The sequence below is a fragment of the Talpa occidentalis genome, unplaced genomic scaffold (genome assembly GCF_014898055.3).
Source record: "Talpa occidentalis isolate TD23 unplaced genomic scaffold, MPIMG_talOcc4v2.1 talOcc4.16, whole genome shotgun sequence".
Lineage (NCBI taxonomy): Eukaryota > Metazoa > Chordata > Mammalia > Eulipotyphla > Talpidae > Talpa > Talpa occidentalis.
In genome coordinates, this window is record NW_023601653.1 from 76,832,391 (window position 1) to 76,853,351 (window position 20,961).

Below are 20,961 nucleotides of genomic sequence, written 5' to 3' on the forward strand. Positions count from 1 at the left end.
TGGGACAGGTGCCCATTGGCTTGTGGCCTCGTCTTATTGTGGTCAGCACCCCTGTGCCTTCTGACAATACAAATTTTTTATCTTGCAGTTTTGGAGGTCAGAAGTCTAAAACTGAGGTGTTGATAGAGCAGCAGTCCTTCTGGAGACAATGGAGAAGCCTTTTCTAACTTCATTTCCCGGTTCCCAGTTCTTCCTTACATCACTCCAACCTCCTGCTTCTGTCATTACATCTCTTATTGTCTCAAGTCTCCTTTGCTCCCTCTTGTGGGTTAAACTCAGGGCCTAGCCTGATCATCTAGATTAAGCTCCTCATCTCAAAATCCTCAATCAACATATCTGTTTGTACACATTTACAAAGTCTCTTTTGTTCCAGGGATTAGGATGTAACATTTTGAGGAATCAGTGGACAGCCTGCCAGAGCCCCACATACACTTCTTTGCATTTCTTGGTGAAGGGAGAGAGTACCATCAAGGCCACAAAGTTTCAAAGTGTTTTTAAATTAAGTTCTATAGAGAAGTAAATTAGTTCACATTTGTAACCACTGTGATCAGCTGTGAGGGGTAGGTTGGGCCCAGGAAGAGCTGGTGCTTTTTTTTTTAAAAAAGATTTATTTATTTATTTTAAAGATTTATTTATGCATACAAGAGCTGGGGTACAGGCCAGACATGCCAGGGGTGAGAGGATTCACCAGAGACAGAGTGGGAAGCAGAACAGGCAGATCTACTGAAATACACTGCTGAGGGGAGCAGCGGGCACAGGAGAGGTCTGCTGCGCCATGTGGGTTGCTCCCTGGCAGGCTGGGGATCGAACTCATGCTGTAGAGGCTGTGGATTGCTTCATAGTGCAGTGCTTAAAACCCTTGTGCCGGGCCTCCCCAGTGGTGCAGCGGTTGAGCACTGGGTTGCGAAGCTGCCCGCAGCCTCTGCAGCGCCTGTTCGATCCCCAGCTGCTCCCCGGCCACCGGAGAAGGGTCCCACATGGCGCGCAGACCTCTCCTGTCGCCCGCTGCTCCCCTCAGCAGTGTACTTCGGTCCTTCTGCCTGCTCTGCTCCCCGCTCTGGCTCTGGTGAATTCTGTCACCCTCTTGTGCTTCTGACTGTACCCAGTGCTTGTATAAATAAATAAATCCTAAAAAAAAAAAAAAAGGGGGGGGATCAGGAGCAGCAATTATAAAAAGATTAAAAGTAGTATTGGAGGCTAATTGAGATTGGAAATGGCACCAGCTACATAATTATTCTGCATGAAATAGAAAAACTGGTTTTCCCAAATCCCTATTGTTTAGGTATTGTGCTGGCTTCTCTTATCATGCATAAAATTCAAATTCCTTAGCAGTAACTTTTACTAAATTCTCCATCGATAGGTCTACCTCTAATTAGTAGTTCTCTTGTTCTCTGCTCCTCCTTCAGTAACTTCAATTCAGAATATAGGATCTTAGAGATTTCAAAGCTCATCAATCTTTTTTCTTAGCTAGATAGGTTTTGCTTTTCTCTCTTCTCTGCACCAAATAAATCTTCCTTTGTCTTCCACTTTCTTTTGGATTCAATTAGTATTTTAAAGATCAAAACCTTGTGAAATTGAACTAAGCCAAAAAGATAAAGACAAATGTTGGATAATTTAACATGAGTTATTATAAGTATTATATGATTATTATAAGGAAACAGTGGATGAACTGAAATAATCATACAAAAATAATTATAAACTAGCAAACACTGATCATCCAACCGAGGTTTCAGTGATTAAGATGGAGGGGGAGGGGAAAAGGGTCAAGGGAATATACAAAAAAAAAAAAGAATTGGGGCCTCCCTAGTGGCGCAGGTGGTTGAGTGCAGCGCTGTGAAGCTGTCCGCAGCCTCTGCAGTGCTGGTTCAATCCCCACCGGCAGTAGAGATACCCACATGGTGCAGCAGACTTCTCCTGTCTTGCCTGCTGCTCCTCTCAGCAGTGTATTTCGGTCAGTCTGCCTGTTCTGCTCCCCACTGTCTCTGGTGAATACTCTCACACCTCCTCCCCGCACATCTGGCCTGTACCCCAGTTCTTGTATAAATAAAAAATAAATCTTTAAAAAAAAATTGGATTCTTTCATAGTACATTGATTTTGGGGTGGGGGGAGACCATAAAAATAAAAACCTGACAGACACTAGTCTACCCCACAGCATTTATGCTGTAGTCAACCACTTGGACTATATTTTATGCATGCTTCCCTGCACACAGATTGGTCCCTCACCTCCACACTGGTGTGCTTTGGCTAAGGATGCTGAGAAGAGTCCTGAGTTAAGTTTCTTGCTGGCATGTTCAAAGCCTGGGTGAGGTTCTTTTTCTTGAGTTGAAAGTACTCTAAAACTCTCTTATCTAACTAATTGATGAGGCATTTTCAACCATATTCAAGTTGCTTTTATTATATATAATTATATATATGTGTATATATTACATACACACACACATACACACACACACAAAATATAATCCCACTTAATTTATTTCATTTGTACCAGCTAAAATTTGGGCTCATAATTTAAATCTTTTAAACACCTTTTAAACGCCAGTCAATGCATTAGTCTGTCTATAACTGCTGTGCTAAGACTGGGCATGTTGGAGACTTGCTCTGGAAAGATAACATGTTTTTCCTACTAACCCTCTCCCTTAGCCAGGTCAGTGACTTCATTCTGGATTGTATTGTGAGGTATTACCTAAAGGCAGGACCAGTAAGTCCAGAAGAAGCCTGAAGAAGCCAGGTGAGAATCAAGGAGCCCAGGGAACTAATTCATTATAAGGCTAGCCTGATCTAAGTTTAGAGATAACCACCAAAAGCTGCTATTTCCATATTCCAAAACCAGGGCCACTTTCCCTAGACCACCCCGATCCAGACAGCCCAGCTCAATCCACAGATGTAGTGTCCTCTGGGATGTTCCCAAATAATGAGGAACAGATCCTCTTTCAATTACGTCTTGGACATTTTGAAAGGCTGCCTATCTGTGAGGAGTTAATTAATACTTAATTTTTAGTATAAAACCCTTACAATATCTCTTTTCTGGTTCCATCTCACTGTTTCCAGAATTTTAATCTGTCCCTTTCATCTCCTTCTTCTATCAGAGACTCAGGAATTGGATGAGTTTCTATGGTGCGCTTTGCTCTGAAAAGCAAAAGGCTTCGGTCCCAGCTGGTGCTGCCAAAACAGCATACTAATTCCATGCCATGGTCCTGGGTCAAGAGCTGTATAATCTGATTGGCCATATCACCTCGGATGGCAAGGGAGCGGAAGTGGTCAAAATTGTGGAGGCCCAGCTTCCGGACACGCCTTGCAGCTGCCCGGTAACACTTCCAGGGCTGTGGCTCCACCAGGAGGTAGCGGCAAAGGGAGGAAAGGTGAGCCAAGAACTCCCACAGGCCCTGGTCTCCATGGTTCAGATGAATCCACATGGTTACTGACATGCAGAAGCCAATGTCAAAAACTGAGCGTCCAAACTGGCTTAGGAAAGAGCTTAAGAGAACTTTCCGGGTGCTTTGATTCATGAAGTCCAGGGTGATAAAGGTCAAGGCATCAGGAAAAGGGCATTCTTTCTCAGCTCTCTCCACCAGGACTGGATCTATGTCACAGCAGAGGAAACGGAGTTCTCCTGAGACATCTGAGCAGGTCTCCCCATCATGTAGGGAAAGGAAGTGTCTGTATAAAGCCACACTCAGATCCTAGAGAAATCCAAAAGAGCTTGGTCATTGCACTGTCAGCCAGTGAATGAAAGTGACATTCCTGTCTCTTCCCACTGAGATTGCCACTTACTCCTTGGTTTGTAAGGATAAACTACAGGCTAAGAGGTTGCCCAAAACTTTTTCCAGATCAGGCGCTCAGTGCCCTCCAGAGGTCTCAGGCTGTAATGCACTCCTGACATATGGTGGATGGGGTGCTATGGCTCTAAGTTTCAGCCCAATATTTGCACCAAAGGAAGCTGGAGCACCATTTTCCAGCTTAAGTAAATTAAATGCTAGTAAATGATCTTTTTTTTTTTTGGGGGGGGGGGAATCTCAGACTCCAGGGAGGTGGAGAGTTCCAGGGAGGCAAGGAACAGAGCAAGCACCAACTTATAACAACCTGCTTCCCAGAGTTATGGTTGGGAAAGTCTGAATTCCAAAAGTCCTCAATTCAGCCTTCATACTACAATTTCACTTTTATTACCTCTTATGCTTCAACTCCACCCATCTGAAATGTATTGTTTCTGCATCCATTACCCTCAAAAGTCACCGCTGACCTCCTTCTAGCTAAATCCAATTATTTGTGGGGTTTTTTTTTTAGCCATCCTAGCACCCTCCCTCTTTTTTTTTTTTTAAAGATTTATTTATGCATGCAAGAACTGGGGTACAGGCCAGAGGTGCGGGGGGTGGAGGTGTGTGTGGTGGTGGTGAGAGGATTCACCAGAGACAAAGTGGGGAGCAGAACAGGCAGATGTACTGAAATACATTGCTGAGGGGAGCAGCGGGAGAGACAGGAGAGGTCTGCTGTGCCATGTGGGTTAGCTCCCTGCCAGGGATTGAACTCATGCTGCAGTGGCTGGTGATAGTTTGATAGTGTGGTCTTTAACCCCTGTGCCACGAGAGAGGCCCCCCTTTCTCTAACTTTGACTTATTTAACTATTATAATTAAGTCAAATTCAAATTGTTCTAATCTGTTTTTTTTTTTTCCCTATTCACTACCTCATTTGCTCCTTGAAATGATCCTGTGAGTAAAAAATTTATGTGCAAGTGAAGAAACTGGCTGGAAACAACCCAGATATATGATAATAGTAGCATGGATAAACAAATGTGGTATAGTGGTTATAATGGAATACTAGATAGCAGTTAAAAATGAAGGAATTCGGCTCAGTGCAGCAATATGGATGACTCAAATATATAATGCTGAGTGAAAAGACAAATACACTGGAAACATCCATTTATATGAAGCTCAAAAGTGGATAAAATTAAACCACAATATTTAGAGCTACAAAAATTACTAAGCATTTTTTAAAAAGGCAACAATAATCATAAAAGTCAGGCTAGTATTCCCTCTGGGTGGAAAGGGGCGGGGGTGGCTCATGCACAGAAACAGCATGTGGGGAACTTCTGGAGTGCTGACAATGTTTTATTCTAGATCTAGATAACAGTCACAAAGGTGTCTGCCTTATAATAGTTCATAAGGTATAAATTTGTTTTATGTATTTTCCTGTGTGACATAGTTCACACACATACAGAAAACAAAAAAACCAAACAAACCCTGTATTTTAAAAGTCATGATTCAGAGACTAGTGACTAATTTGTCCAAGGTTACATGGTTTAGTACATGGCAAGATTTACATTACATCAAGTTCTTTATGCCCTAGGGATTTTTATTAAAATAAAGATGCTAATTTAGTAGATTTGGAATGGGGGCTAGGATACTTTATTTCTAATAAGCTTCTCACTCATGCCTATGCTGTAGTTCAAAGGGCTATCCTTTGAGTAAGAAGGCCCTGTATTTCAATGCTTAATTTTCTCCCTATCTCTTATTTCATTGCTATCTCCTTCCTCCTATCTGAACTTGGTTGTGTTCCATGTTTGACCAGCCCATTTTATCACATCAGTCCCTCCTCTACCACACACTCATCCTTCCCATCCTCAATTCCCTATTGCTATAGTACCTTGGCAGCTTAAAAAAGAAAATACAGACCCAAGGGCTCAGTCCCCCAAGATCCTAATTTATTAGGGCTAGGAGTTTTAAAATTTTAAACAAAGCACCCCAGAAATTATGGCACATTAAAACATTATGAAGCTGCTTAAAAAATAATATAGTGCTATGCATGATCTCCAAAATACTAAATGAAAAGCAAGATGTAAAATAGTGTGCTACTATTTGCAAAACTCAAAGAGGTGTGATACTTATACATAAATGGTTGTATATACATAAGATACATAGAAAAAATTATAAGCAGTGACTGGTTGGAGAATTAAGGAGAAAAGGAGAATTAAAAGTCAGGAGTAGAGACTTTTTGTTCTATGTTCCTTTGTGATTTGATTTTTTTTGTTGTTTGTTTGTTTTAACAAGTACAGGCATTTTTTCCTTAAGCTCCCTAAAATAGAAAGCTCCCAGGTATGGGAACCACTGTCCTAGTTAATCGCAAATATATCCTTGCCTCTAAATGTATCTATACACTGCTCTTAACTTTAAAATCTCCTGTGGTTTCCTTAAGTCCTTCATGAAATCCCTAGTCTTAAATCGGTATCTCTTTGTCACTAGTTCCCCCTCTGATTTCCTCTAGCATCATAGTAGAGAAATGTCTGCAGGGGACAGTCAGACACCTACCCAGCTACTCATTCCAGCTATGGATTTGTATCCAAATATTCCCTTTCCCGTTATCAGTGGTATTCCTAAAACCTTCAATCAACCCGCCATCAGCCTTCTTCCTAAGGCCAGCAACACAATAAAATTCTCCTCCCTGCAGCTTCTGGTCTGGAATGGAGTGAGAGCACTAACATCTGAAGCATCTGCAAACATAGATGACTCCTCCGCCATACCCTGGCGGCTACAAGTATGTGTCAGAGAGACATTTTTCTGTTTTGCACGTGGTTTGACTTTAGTTATCGCATGCCTAAGAATACTTCTCCTTAAGAAAACGTGGCAATGCTTTCATCCAGCAGGATGGTTTATTTTCCTTCTCCATCCTTTGCAGCGCTTTCAAAGCAAACATCCACTCGGTCCGTGGGTCGTCCTGCATTGCAGGGTACACGAATCTTAATTCCAGAAACGACTGTGTTACTCTAGCTCGTCTCTCCCTGCAAGCCAACCCCAAACCCACGCTCCTAAACGAGGGTATATGGGAGTCGCCTCCTGCAGCCAAGTGGGCGGCCACGCTGGACGGAAGGCGAGCGCCAGAGCCCAGGCACGGCGGCCTTTCCGGGTTGGGCTCTGCGGGAAAGGGGCGACGCAGAGAAGGGGGCGCGAGAATTCCAAACGCAGTTGAGGGTGATCCCCCGAGTCCTGAGAGAGAGGGGAGGGGGAGCCAGGAGGGCAGGCGGCAGCCGCAGCCAGGGGTCGGTCAACGCCGCGCCGACCCCAGCGGACACGCAGGCAGCCTCACGCCGGACGCCCCGACCTCCGGCCCCCCCGTCACTCACCCCGGAGTTACACCCCACGTCGAGCCCCAGGATTGGCCTGGCCTCGGAACGCGGAGGGAAGAGCCGGCGAAGCAGCTCCGGGGGCAAGAGGCGGAGCCGCTGCTCTGGAGGGTGGAAGCGGGAGTAATGAGGGAAATTTCCGAACGGGGCGGCCCCGGGTTCCAGAACTCGCGGGTCCTCTTCCGCCTTGGCTTCCTCCTCACCCGCAGCGTCCGGTTCCGCGGGCGCCGCCATTAGCGCCAGCCGGGCCCGGGTCTCCCCGGAACCGGAAGCCGGAAGCCCGGGGGCGGGTCCGCGCGGCCGAGGCGCCATCGCGCGTGCGCGAAGGGGCGACGCGGGGGGGGGTGTGTGTGTGTGAGGCCGAGGGTCGCCGCGCCGCCCTGATGACGAGAACGCCTTCGCGAGCCCCTGCCGGGCTTGTGTCCAACCCCGAAAGAACTAGAACGTGGTTAACATTTGGATAAAATACTTGAATAGATCTTTTTCCCACAGAAGACGTACAAATGAACAACAGGTTTATGAAAAGATGCTCAGTATCATTAATCATCAGGAAAATGCAAATCAAAGTCACCATTAGATGTCACCTCACACTTATTAGAACAGCTATGACAAAATAAAAAGTGTTGGCAAATGTGTGGAGAAAGTAGGAATGTTCAATGGTGCAGCCTCTGTGGAAACAGTATGAAGTTTCCTGAAAACAAAAACAAAAACACTAGACGTGCTATGTGATCCAGCAATCCCATTTCTGGGTATTTATCCGAAGGGTTGAAAGCAGGATCTTGAAAAGACATAAACATTCCAATGTTTGTTTTGACACTGCACCGTAGTCAAGGTGTGGAAACAACTTACATGTCCAACAACACATGAGCAGATACAAGAAATGTGGGATTATAGATAACAGTGGGGTATTATTCATTTTAAAAAAGAAGGAAATCCTGCCGTATGTGACAATATGGAAAAGCCCTGATAAGTGACATTATAATAAGTGAAATAAGCCAGGAAGGGGGGAGTTGCTAATCAATGGGTATAAAGTTTCAGTTATACAAGCTGAATAAACTCTAGAGATCTACGGTACAACATTGTGCCCGCAGATAACAATACTGTATTGTACACTTAAAAATCTGTTAATAGGGTAACCGATCACATGTTAAGTGTTCTTACCACAATGAAATAAAGTTTACAACAAGGCAAACTTAATGGAAGATGTAGTAGGTGACTAAAGCCAGGTCTGTTCTGGGAATGGTAAAATGGAAGGATGAAAGAAACTGAACTGAAACAGACATGGTGGAATGGAACTAGGCAAAATGTGGGCTGAGGGAGAGATAGGGAAAAATATTAGGACTTGTGAGGAAAGAAACAGAAGTGTCATCCTGGGTAGCACGTTCAAGTCAGAAGCTAGCACAGCCCAGAATATCCAGCAGGTTCAGCCAGGGGTCAGTAGAGTGGTGCAGACCTATCCCCATGTAACCTGAGGCTGTTGCTACATGAGGCTGGTGATTTGCTGAAACGGTTTTTTTTTTTTTAAGACTTATTTTTATTTATGCATACAAGAGCTGTGGTGTAGGCTAGAGGTAGGGGGCGGTGTGTGTGTGAGAGGATTCACCAGAGACAGAGTGGGGAGCAGAACAGGCAGATCTACTGAAATACACTGCTGAGGGGAGTAGCGGGGGAGACAGGAGAGGTCTGCTGCTCCAGGTGGGTTGGCTGCCAGGCCAAACTCATGCTGCAATGACTGACAATAGCTTATAGTGCCGAGACTTTAACCCCTGTGGCACCAGGGAGGCCCAATTTGCTGAACTTCTAAGGGATTGAAGCATGGCACCTACAGACACTGCCATCAGAGATTAAGACAGGCACTCTTTCCTCCCAGGATTTGCTTTATCTTTTCATCTCCGGTCTATTTGGGGACATATGGTAATGAGCAAAAGTCCTTTTGTAAACCACAATACTGTGCATACTCTGCCCAGCTTCTAGAAAAGAGGAGGAGGTTGGGATAAGAGCACTAGTGCCATTTCTTGACAGATTTTGGTGAGATACACTTTTAAACCACTTAGAAGTAACAACCTTAAAAACCATAAAATTTATAAATGTAGTGCTATAGCTGAGAGGCAGTCAAGAGAACAATTATTTTATATCCCTCATTTTCAGACCCAGCAGGTAGTTTTCTCCAAAGATGGAGTCAAATTAGACAGGCCAAGCTAAGTACTGCAACAAACAAGCCTCAGTGGCTTGGAAAAGCCCTGATAAGTGACATTATAATAAGTGAAATAAGCCAGGAAGGGGGGAGTTGCTAATTGTAAGGTCAGGAATGACCACTGAGAAGGTTTTCTGATCCAGCAGACCGGGTAAAGGAGGAGTCAGAGTCCTCAGTGGTTTTTGCAGGTCTTTTATTGGGGTTCACCAGGCATACGACAGGCAGGGGTGCTGGGGGGGCCGGGAGGCTGGCAGCCCTCCCAGCCCCCAGCAAATCCTCACTACCTGAGCTCTCTGGCCTTTTCTCTGTTTCTCTTCTTCTCTCAGCTTCCGTTGGTTCTTGGCTTCTTCTTTTGGCTTCTCTTGGCGTCCCCGTGACGCCGCCCTTAAAAGCACAGTCTTAGCCCAGGTGAATCCCATCTACCTATGCCCACACCCTATTCCAGGTGCCCGCCATCAGGCATGCATTCAGGACCGCAAGGATCCATCATCTATCCTGATGGCGGGAGGGCAGAAAAACCTGACATTTTTCCTTACCCTACACTAATCAATGGGTATAAAGTTTCAGTTATACAAGCTGAATAAACTCTAGAGATCTACGGTACAACATTGTGCCCGCAGATAACAATACTGTATTGTACACTTAAAAATCTGTTAATAGGGTAACCGATCACATGTTAAGTGTTCTTACCACAATGAAATAAAGTTTACAACAAGGCAAACTTAATGGAAGATGTAGTAGGTGATACAGGTGATACAGGCTGCCTGTGATAAAGGTTTGCTTCTCTCTCTTGTCACATCCAGAGTGGGGAGGAGAGAAGAACCCTCTGCTTCTCAGACAATTCACGAATCCGCATAGTCCTTCAGTGAGTCCTTTATGTATGATTGCAGATGAGGGAGCAGAGAGCCTGGAGAATCTTAAGGGATGGTTTGACAACTAGTCAATACCTTGAGTATAAACTTGGACAAGTCACTGTATCTTCTGCTCCCTTGTTTCCTCTTAGGTAAAATAAAAGGGGTGGAATGGATTCATTTCTCCCCTTGTAAAAGGAGTGTCCCCCCATCTGCTGCTGGGGTCGGGGAGAGAGCAGTGGGTCCCTCTGAGCACCACCACACAGTGCAAACCGGGTTTGATAGCTGACCTTGGCACAAGCTGAGTTTGGGTTTGGAAAAAAGCAGTGGCGTTTTGGGTGACCATGCGGGGCCGGTTTAAACCTGGCTGGCACCATACAGATACAATCGAGCTCCCCTGTCCCGCCCCACTGTGAGGGCCCAACCTCAGTGCAGGTGGGTTTCACGGCTGGTGAGATTTCAGTTTTAGAGACCACATGGTTTTGTGAATGGACTAATCAGGTTCGAGCTCGCATCAGCCCCTGTCAAGTCTTGGAAACAGCTGGTTTTGTAAACAGGCCAGTCAGGTTTAAAAGGTGGCTGCCCGGAAGAGGACATAAGTGGAGTGTAGACTGCTTCTGTCCAGACTATCCTGGAAATATCTTTGACACAGACCCCCAAGACCTCAAGACCTTTGAGACCTTCACATCTGATCTCCACTTCAAGCCACCATCTAACTGCTGCTCCTGCCTCCAGCCCTGACTCCACCATCACCCGCTGACTCGCACCACTGGCTGACGTCTCTGAAAGCTGTACACTGGGGCCTGGGGCCTGGCACTGACTCTAAAAGAGCTGCCTGTGTTAGCTTGTGCCAATGGCACATCTAAGCACTGTAGCACTCCTGGGTGATTCTTGTCACCTGCTGACCAGTGCTAACTGGCACTGCTGACCTGTGTCTGGCCGCCCCTAAGAGCTGTTCACTGCTTCTGATCTCCTGGCACCATCACTAGACCACTACTCTTGCTTCCAGTGCACCCGGCACTGCCTTGCGGTGCTGCGGCTTCTGGTGCTGTCTGGTCCAGCTTCCAGCATTGCCTGGCCTCCAGGTAGGTAGACCTGGCATCCACTGCTGGCTGTGGCAGTGTCACCTCAGTCAGCATCACCTATAATTACCTCCAGCTACCAGCGTGAGTTGGGTCCTGGACTACTGTTTACCAGTGTGCCACAAGCTCCAGGCTCTCCTCAGAGGCACAGTGCCATCTTACACGAGAAGCCTTTGGTTTAGACTACTAGACACTGTGGACACTATCTGGGGTAGGACAGCCAGTTATTTGTTGCCTTAGAAACTCTTTCCTTTCCCCCAATTTCCCCTTTGTTAATAAATCCCATTGTTTTTGCACCTTGAATCTGAGCCGAGTCTTACAATTGTAAGCACATGGGTGAGGACCCATTAACTGTGACCTCCCCCAGGTTTTGCGTGGTTTCACATTTATTCAAAAGCTGTTTATTGAGACTATTTGCCATAAATCCTGTTAATTCAAGGGTGACACATTTCACGCCTTCAAGGAGCTCAGGTTTCATAGAAGAGACAGGAGAAGCAGTTAAAACACAGCTGGATTGGTGCAGGGGGATTCTGAGGAGGGAGTGGCCAGGGCACCTGGGGAGGATAGGCAAAGTCTTCATAAAGCTTTGATTCTTGAGGATTCTTCATGTACAACAGAATCTTTTGTTCTAGAAAAACAGACTTTGGGTGAAATTAAGGAATAATCTTCTACGAACAACAGACAAAAGAACAGACTCCAAGGAAAGCGCCTGGAGGAAGCTCTAGCAGGACTGTGATGGTGTAAGGACCCAGGGGTCTGCAAAGGCTGTGTGTGAGCTGGAGGGCCAGTGAGCTTTGTTTCTACGTAAAGATCAACGTAGAGATTTGATTCACGCTTAGCTACGCAGGGAGAAGCGGCGCTGGCTGGTGTGACCCTTTCACACCAAGTCTGAGCTAAACGTCACGCACGGACTCCCTGTGCCAGCTCAGGTGACAAGCAAGAGGCAGTGGAAGTAGTTCAAGTGTCATAATTATTTTTATTCTGCTCTCCCATCAGTCATGAGCCAGGACCAGGAAGGGAAGGTCAGAGAAGGGAACAGGCATGAACCCCGGGAGAACTTGGAGGAGGTGAGGTTCAAGGATTTCAGTCTGAGGAAATGTCTCTGCATTCAGACACTGGGGAGAAAGCTCCGGGGCGGTGGCAGGGCAGTTTCTAGCAGATGGGTAAATGTGTCTGAGACATGTGACAATGGTTGGATGAAGGGGAACAGCAGGGGACTGATACGGAGAGAGAGGCCTAGGGAGGCCCGAGAAGGACTAGGAAGGAAAGTCAGTAGCCAGATCCTGCCTGCAACTTCCGGCCTTATAGCCCCTGCCCTTCTCCCTTGCAGAGCCAGGCCCTGCGTTTCCTCAGGCAACCACTGAAGGGCAGCAAAGTGCTGGTGTAAATTCCCAGCCCACTGGGAGAGCTGCCAGGCCCTGGGACTTGCCTCCAGGTGGGCCAGGGAAGGAGGGGCAGAGCCTTTTGGAATAAGGTGTCTGTCTGATCCTGAGTCGCTGGGGAGCAGAGGGTAGAGGAACCAAGATTTCTGGGGCTTCCCCAGGCCACACATGCACGTGGGAATGGGAGCAGGCAGCCAGGGACTCCCTCTGCCTCCAGGCTGCCAATCTGTAATACCCAGGAAAGCAGCTCAGCAGCTCCTGGTCTCTCTTCCCCTCATTAGGAGGCCTCCAACCTTGCTTCACAGATGGTCAGATTCCTGGCAGCCTCTAGCTTTATAAAACCCAAACTTATCCCTCCCGGGCTCTACCCCACCCCTACCAAAAATGTGAGGGGCCAGTAGGCACCCCATCCCCCTCTGCCGCTTGGGACACCCGCCCAGCTTCAATTTCTTGGTTTCTTGTAATCCTGCATTCCTGTTCCCCGCCCTTCCTTCTTTCAAGCTCCATCCAGGTGTTCCCGGCTCCTCAGAGCCTGATGCAGGTGGAATGTAGGAGCCGCTCCTGGCTCTGCAGGCAGCTCAGTGTGCCCACGCCCCTCGTTGGACCCTGAGAGGGGGGCTCTGCTTTCAGATGGCCCTGAGTGACCTCTGTCACATTGCTCATGGCTGAGGATCTGCCGCCCTCCTGCTTTGGGGGCTCATCGTTGGACAAACCTTTCCATCCCCAGTTCCTACAAAAACTGTTTGCGGAAAAGGAGGACTTGGACAGGCAGAGTGGGAAGCATGATCAGGGTTGCAGGGTGAGGGGTGGAGGGAGAAACCCTTTAAAAGGGAGGCCAGAGGTTAGGAAAGGGACCAAAGGGAGGGCCCTTGAGGAAGGGACAACGGGGCGATGAAGTCGATGGAAATCGTGTCCCGGCACCTCTTTCTTTGCCACCCTGGCCACGATCTGCCATAGTGATGATGGGAAGATGGATTCTCAGACAGCAAGAAACACTAGCCTAGAACCACAAACCTGTTGGCAGTAAGACTGGGAACCAAACACCAGAATCTGACCTCAGCTTGTGTCTAGAAGGTGGGAACCACGGAGTATAAAATCTGGTGGTGGTAGCTGGGGGATGGGGGCGATGGAAGGCCAGGGGCAGCACTGAGGACAACAAATTCCCAGAGTCAGGCCTGACCGCCAGCCTCATCCTAGGCCCTCCACACCGCGCTGTCAGCTGTACCACGGCACTGAGCCCTCGGCCACCTCTGCTTTCCCCTCTGCAATGGAGCTGTGCAGGGCACGGCCTTTGTAGGATCACTGTGGTGGATTTAGACTAGCACACAGTAGGCATCCTACCCACGCTCCTAGTTGCCTTTATCTCACACACACCACCACCATCTCTCTTCTCAAATACCAAGATGGAACAAAACTTCAAATGCTTTTGCAATATTCTTGAAATCTGGGAAAAGGAAGGCTGGAGAAGGAGGGGGAACGGACAGATAACATACCTAGCCACCTCTGGCTCCCCCCGCTCTCCCCACTGGCCAACAGAGCCCCCAGCACAGGGAGAGAGAATCAGCCCTGGAGGGAGAGGCCAAGGGAGGGTCCAGGTTCAGGTATCCACTCTCAACCTCCTTGGCTCCACCCAGTAACTTTCCACTGGCCCAGAGCTGGCCTTGCACAGCTGCTGGCTGGCCCTCCCCCGCCCCAGTGGGCCTGCAGGGGATGGGGGTGGCTGACGTACACCCTGCCGAGATCTCAGCCGCCTGAAGGCTGATAAGGAGGCCCGGACCTCATCACATGGGGCCTGCTGGAAGGACTGGCCACCGTTGTTAACATCAGCTGGACAACTTCCAAATTGGATTGTTGAGATAAGGAGTGGAGGGGGCTTAGGACTCTTGGCTGAATGGCTGGAGAAGAGAAGCTAGGAGAAGGGGCAGGGGGACTGTCAAATGAGCCTGTTTGCTGACTGGGGAGAAGCCAGCAAAAGGGAGCTGATGGGGGAGGGTTTGGGGAATAAGAAAGGCCTTGGGGAAGGGCTGGGGGCAGGGAAGCATTCCCCCCAGATGGGGCTGACTTGACTAAAATAGTCCTCCTGTCCTCAGAACACCCAGTCTTCGAGGGCCCAAGTCTTCTCTTAGCCTCAGGACTGCAAGGTGAGAGGATGTAGGTCTCAGTCCTGCGAACCCCAAAGTCCTCCCAGATGGATGCAGGTGAGTGTTGGGGAACCCAGGCCTCCCAGTTGGCTGTCCTGCTCCCACCCGCCTTAGAGTTCTAGGACAGTCCCCCAGTTAGCAGCAGGCCCTCCAGCCCCTACCTCCTGGCCCAACAGTGCTCTATCATGACCCAGCAGGGTAAGCCAGGGCAAGTGCAGATGGCACTGCTTCCTACCCTCTGCCATTGTTCTTGGCTCTAGGGTTCAAGTGCCTAAAAAAGTAACTGGTCCCAGAGTGGAGACAGCACGGGCAGCCTAGGACAAACTGTCCACCCATGTTCCCCTACCCGCAGAGCACCCTCTCCCCATCTCCCAGCTGTCTCCCCAGCCTCTTCCTCACAGCGTGTCCATGCCTGACCTGGAAGCAAAGATAAAGGGGTGGACTGGACACGGCAGAGTATGTCAAGGTCACACAGGAATGGCAGCCTAGGAGGAGTGACTCTGGGGGTGCTGGTTTCAGTCAGGCTTCCTGGGGTCTCTTTCTCACATCTGACATCCTGCTAGGCTCTGCCCACTCATCCCTGGGGCCCTCAAACCCAGAGGAGACTCCACCTTGACTATGGCGGTTTTGGAGATGTGACTAGGGGAGGGCACATGGGGGCTGGCGGGGTCTTGTTCCACGGGGCCCCTGATGGAAGAGGTTCAAGCTGCAGGGGGCCGGGGCGGTGGTGGGGGGGTGAGGCCGAGGGAAAGGGAGGGTGGCCACAGACTGGGCTGGCAGCTAATTTTATATCTGGGCTTGCAGGAGCACAGGGAGGGGCAGAGAACCAGCAAGGGGCATTTTCTGAAGGAAGGAGGGCGTGGGAAGGACTCCTCAATCCCGGTTGGTGCCAAAAAGCTGCAGGAAGAAGGTGAAGATGTAGATGATGTCTAGGTAAATGTTGAGGGCTCCAAAAATATACTCCTCAGGGCTCAGCGAATGGCGTCGGTTCCCCATCAGCAACTGGGTGTCAAATGCCAGGAACTGAGGGAAGGGAGAAGAGAGAGAAGTCAGACAGTCCAGGCCCTATGACACTGACCACGGGGGCCCGGTCCCCACCCAGGCCCATCACCTGCTGCCTGGCTGCCCAGGGATGCTCCTGGAATCTGGAACTCGCCCAACACCTTCCTCCCCTAATCCAGCACCTATTTACTGAGGACCTACTATGTGCCAGGCACAGGAAAACAGAAAAGAACTAGACAGACAAGATCCCTGACCTTGAACTTGGAGTCTACGGGGATGCAACTGTTACACTTATTAAAATTAGAAAAAATGAGCCTAAGACAGAATCGTTCATTACCCCCACCCAGATTTAATACCCTTCCTCTCCCAGAGGATCTGGGGTTTCCTAATCAACACAGCAGGCTCATCTGAATGATGAGGACCCCCTGCTTCCCCTTAGGGAAGGTGGCTTTATCTGGAATAATCTTTTCTTAAGCTAATAACTTGCCCCACTCGCTTTCTATCAGTTTTGTAAGCCTTTGCAGTACATAGACAGGATGCAGATTCATGAATCCTTTAATAAAGCCAATTAGATCTCTATATTTGTGGATTTTGATTTTTAACGGTATGATGAATATAACCAAAGAGAAATAAGAAGTCCCATGGGGGGCGGTGGGAGAGGGGGCTGATGACAAATCATCTGGTCTGTGCAGGGGTGGCAGGGAGTTAGGGAAGGCTTTCTGGAGGAGGGGACCTCAGGAGACTTCCAAGCTGAGGCCCAGGCTTCCTGCCACTCCCTCCCTTGTTCTTACATAGAGGATAAAGTTTTGAGCAATAATGGCAAGGGCTGGGCATTTGTTATGTGCTTTACAGACATTAGTCTATTTAGTCCCCTTAACATCCCCATTGAGTAGGGATTCTATCGTCTCTAGAGGAAATCAAGGCCCAGAGATATAATGCTTTGCGGGTAAGGTCCAGCCTCCTCCTTTGCCTCTGATGTGGTGAATTCCACCCTCTTCACACCAGGCCCCTGACCTGGAGGACTTCTCTAGGCCTCACCAGCCTAGCAAACCCACATTCATCCTTCAAGCCCCAAGTCAAGTGTCACCTCTTCTGGGACGCAATTACACAGCTGCCAAGGGGCAAAGCCAGGATTTGAACTCAAGTGGCTGGCTCCAAAATCCCCACTCTTAACCATGGTGCTCTGCTGCTTATGGGCAGCACCGAGTCTGCTCCGAGGAAAAAGGCCTCCCCAGGGTGCCTTCTTGGCCTATGTACTGTGAACAGTAATTCCCTAGAGATAACTCCTCTCTGCCACCCTGCTACCCTCTACCAGGCCTTCCCACGATCGCCACCAATTCCTACTCTTCCCACTTAGCTTTTCTCTGGGGTCCAAGCTTAGCTAGCAGAACTCCCAGAAGTAGCATGTTATACTTGATAGGACTTTTCTGGGAGGAAAAAAAACCCAAAAAGTTCCACCAGTGCTTCAAAGGTTATGAACTGGTCTACATGGGATTGGAATTCCTTAAATCCATTCACCCTCTGGGCTGTGCCCACTTCTTCTGCTATTTGTGTGAGGAAGACTTGTGTTCCTTGGGTCCTCAGAAATATGAATATTTAGTAATATGCAATAAACAAATATGCAGAGGCTAAGAGCTGATGCCAGCAACTTGAGAGGTGCAGAGACAGCACTCAGGGTTTGGGGCTTCATGGGGGACACTTAGATGATTACAATAAAGCCTGGTAAATGCCATGATCGGGCTTGATTAGGAAGGAGGAATGTATCCCAGGAGAGATGACACTTTACTTGGAGCTTGAGGGATGAGTAGGAGTTTGCAAGGCTGATAAGGGGGTAAGGGGCATGATGTGAAAGTGTGGAATCCTGTGAGGCAGGAGCAGTGGAAGACGGGGACAGAGGGGGGACATGGGGGCTGCCCACAAAATTTGTGCCAGCTGGGCTATGCCTAGCTTCCTTTTCTTCACCCCAGGCACTGGCTCCCAGATTCTAGGACCCAGTCTTCATGGGATAGATTTAGGTGAAGCCATCAAGGATCCCTGCTCAGAAGCAACGCCCCCAGCGCATAAGGAGCTGGAGATTCTGGCAGGGATCAGTCCCAGCACGTGGGCTAGCAAGACATGTCACCCTCAAAGGTAGGTAGGCAGTAGGGGTAGTTACAAGTGTGCGCTCGAAAGCCAGAGTGACTTGAATTCCAGTCTCAGCTCTGTCGCTCCCTAGTTCTGTGACCCTGGGCAAGGTATTTAGTCTCTGAACCTTTATGTCTACATCTGTAAATGGAAGATGAGTGTGCTTGCCTCCTGAGGTGGTGGTGAGAGTGAGATCATGTGTGTAAGGTGCCTGGCATGTTGCCTGACACAGGGTGAGCCCTAATGAATCATAGCGATTACTGTGCTTATTGTTATTATTGCAGGAGAGCTGCCTCCTGGGACATGTGCGTGCTGCTGCTGGGACACTCTCCGCAGCTCAGCGGGAGGCAGAAATGTTACTCGGGGAAGCTGCATGGCCTTAACAGAAGACTGAGAGCCTTAGTCAGGGTTGCGGGGCCTGGGTAGAGGTCTGGGGCCCCTGAACTCAGCAGTTTGAGAGAAAGGGGCCTGAGAACAGGGCCTGGAGTGCCGGTTCCATCCCCCAGTAACCATCACCCACTTGCCTCAGTGTCCTCATCTATAAAATGGGGCAGTAATAGTGACCACAGCAGGAAAATAAATGACAGTGGATGTGGCATTAGCCAATCTTCTTTGATATCACTACATTCCTTTCTGCTCTGCTCCTTCTGAATTTGATTTAGCTTCCCAAGTAAATTTTTCTCCTGTAAAGAGAATGAGCCAGGAACGGGCTCACTCCAACACAACAGGCTGCTTAGTAGCCACAGCTGCCAACATTCGTTAATAAATTGTTGATCTGGCTTATCACTCAGTAGCTTGCCTGGTTGATTTCCCAGAGTCTGGTCACCCATGAGTGAGTTAATGAAACATAATCTCTCAACCTAGAAGACTTGGACCTGACCAGGTCAGCGGGTGGCTCCTGCAAGGAGCACCCATCCAGGAGGCCTCTGAGAACAGCCAGCTGGCTTCTCCCTTGGAGGGAAGAGGAATGAACATTTTCTGCTCCTCCCTTGGCCAATGACCGTGGATGTTTATTTACCTGGTGCTATCTGGAAGCCAGCCCTGCCTGAAGCATCACTGCAGCCTCCTTTCTGTGAGTCAACTGCAGGCTTTCATTTATTTACTCCCAACAATATTTACTGAGCATCCACTATGTTCCAGGGAACTTGTCAGAAAACTGACAGTGGCGTGAGGGCAAAGGACATTCTCAGAGATTACATTATGTACAGATTCTCATTACAGGGGAAAGTAACCCGGTAATCTCTTGGTAGTGATATGCATTGTTAACTAACATCTTCATGGAGAGCAGATATCTTGGTTAGCATCTGGTTGATAGTGAAGACCTCAGTTGTTTGCTAATACCTAAAAGGGCAGCAGGTACTTGAATTGGTAGCTAACTGACTACAAGACCCTGCAGGAGCTGCACTTGGGTTGGGGCAAGAGGCAAGCGTGGAATTGGGCTGCTGTTAACTTAGGTCCTTTCACACACTAATCCTTATCTCACCTCCCTTGTCCATCATGCCCTAGGCGGGGGCCTCTATTATCTTGCTTTTGTATTTCAGCAAAAGAATCTCAGGACAGGTAAATTGCCGGTGGTCACTTATATAGCACTGGAACTAGGTCACCTGCTTCCCATTCTGATAGAGAGAGGGACAGAGTGGACTAGCAGGGACAAAGAGGTCAGGCACAGAGGGCAAAGGAGCCGGAGGGACACTACCTGGTCCGCGCTGTTGGTCAGGGCCACTCGGCCACACACTTGACGCGACCCTTCTGAATTCAGGACTCAGGTTTGTGTCTGTTGTCCTCTCAGAGGGCGTGTGGGGCCATGCCGTGGGGAGGCTAGCTCAGAGTCACCAACAGACACTGAATACAAAAAGCCTGGGCTGCAGTGTGTCGAGTCAGCATAAAAAATAACAAATGGATCGACCATGTCTGTCCTAGAAAACCGCTGTGTAAGCGCACAAAGCCGCACACCCACAGCTGTCCACCCCAGTGGCCTAACAGCTAAACACTAGAAACAACGACAGACTCCGTCAGCTGAGGGGCAGCTAAAGGGACCGTGAGAGCCAGACAGAGGCAGAAGCCATGCTGCCACCTGCTATTATGAGAAGAAAACCAGCAGCGGAAAAATCCATATCATACGATCCCTTTTATGTAACAAACCTCACAAAACGCAGTTGTAGGAGCCTACAGGTAGCAGAGAGCTAGGAAATGCATATAGAGGCCTATAAGGAGAGACAAGGGACCACAGCAGTTATTAACTCTGGGGAAGACAGGGCTGAGCGTGATCACATGACACTTTGCTTTATCTATATTATTCAAGATTTCCAAAAATGAAATCTGTGAATAAATGTATTCATGTTATTTGACTAGAAAACTTTTAAAAAGGGATTAAAGTAACACAGAAGAGGTCATGAACTCTTTCACTGAACGTGCACCGTAAGCCTGGCCACCATGTAGCTTTGAGGCAGAGAGGATGAGTCTTGCCCACTTCACTCAGCCAGGAGGATGCTCAGGTCTTTTACCTCAAATCCCACCCTTTCCACCTTGTAACACTACTTCAGTGTGTGGGGGGGGTGTGTGTGAGGGGGTGGTATGTGTGTATGGTAATTGTGCGTGGTGGGTGAGTGTGTGGTGTGTATGAAGATAAAGTGTGTGTTGAGCAGGTGGTGTGTGTGTGTGTGTAAGGATGGATGATGTGGGAGGAGAAGCACAAACATAGCTCATGGCCAAGAGCACCATAGGCTTCCTGAGGGGCTGCAGGGAGTGCTGGGTGCACCTGGCCCTGCCCCCACTCTCTGCATCAGAGGGTGAGCCTGGGCTTGGAGACAAACAGCCCTTGTATCCTAGGTTGGGATGCAGGACGGGCTGAGGAGAGGAGAGGCACTGGGTGGAGACCAGGGTCTGTCTGGATGCCTCATACCAATAGAAGATACTGCTCTCAGCGTCACGAACCTGGGTGTCAAAAGTTTATATAGCACAGTCACCATCTACCTGCTGCCCTAAGTCCTGGGAGCACCTTTTGGTGAGCACGGAAGGAGCAGGGGCTGGCAGTTACGCCAACGAGAAAGCCTGGGCCAGGATCCACGG

The 20,961-nt window shown here is 48.6% G+C and overlaps 2 protein-coding genes across 5 annotated transcripts in view; both read right to left on the bottom strand.

Annotated features, from left to right (window-relative positions):
* Nucleotides 1-2,966: 2,966 nt before the first annotated feature.
* Nucleotides 2,967-7,363, bottom strand: BCDIN3D (BCDIN3 domain containing RNA methyltransferase). Its single transcript, XM_037515364.2, has 2 exons — nt 7,117-7,363; nt 2,967-3,684 (listed from the first exon to the last, which is right to left on the bottom strand). The coding sequence occupies exons 1-2, from the start codon at nt 7,348-7,350 to the stop codon at nt 3,040-3,042; spliced, it is 879 nt and encodes a 292-aa protein (XP_037371261.1). The 5' UTR covers nt 7,351-7,363; the 3' UTR covers nt 2,967-3,039.
* Nucleotides 7,364-13,042: 5,679 nt separating this feature from the next.
* The window catches only part of FAIM2 (Fas apoptotic inhibitory molecule 2), a 38,942-nt gene continuing 31,023 nt past the window's right edge, over nt 13,043-20,961 (bottom strand). For 2 of the 4 annotated variants that reach the window (XM_037514695.2, XM_037514697.2), the window contains one exon: nt 13,043-15,789. In XM_037514695.2, coding sequence (XP_037370592.2) covers nt 15,640-15,789 — 150 coding nt within the window. In that variant the 3' untranslated portion in view covers nt 13,043-15,639. The remainder of the gene's footprint in view (nt 15,790-20,961) is intronic. The other 2 variants (XM_054696602.1, XM_054696603.1) reach the window with 1 other exon arrangement.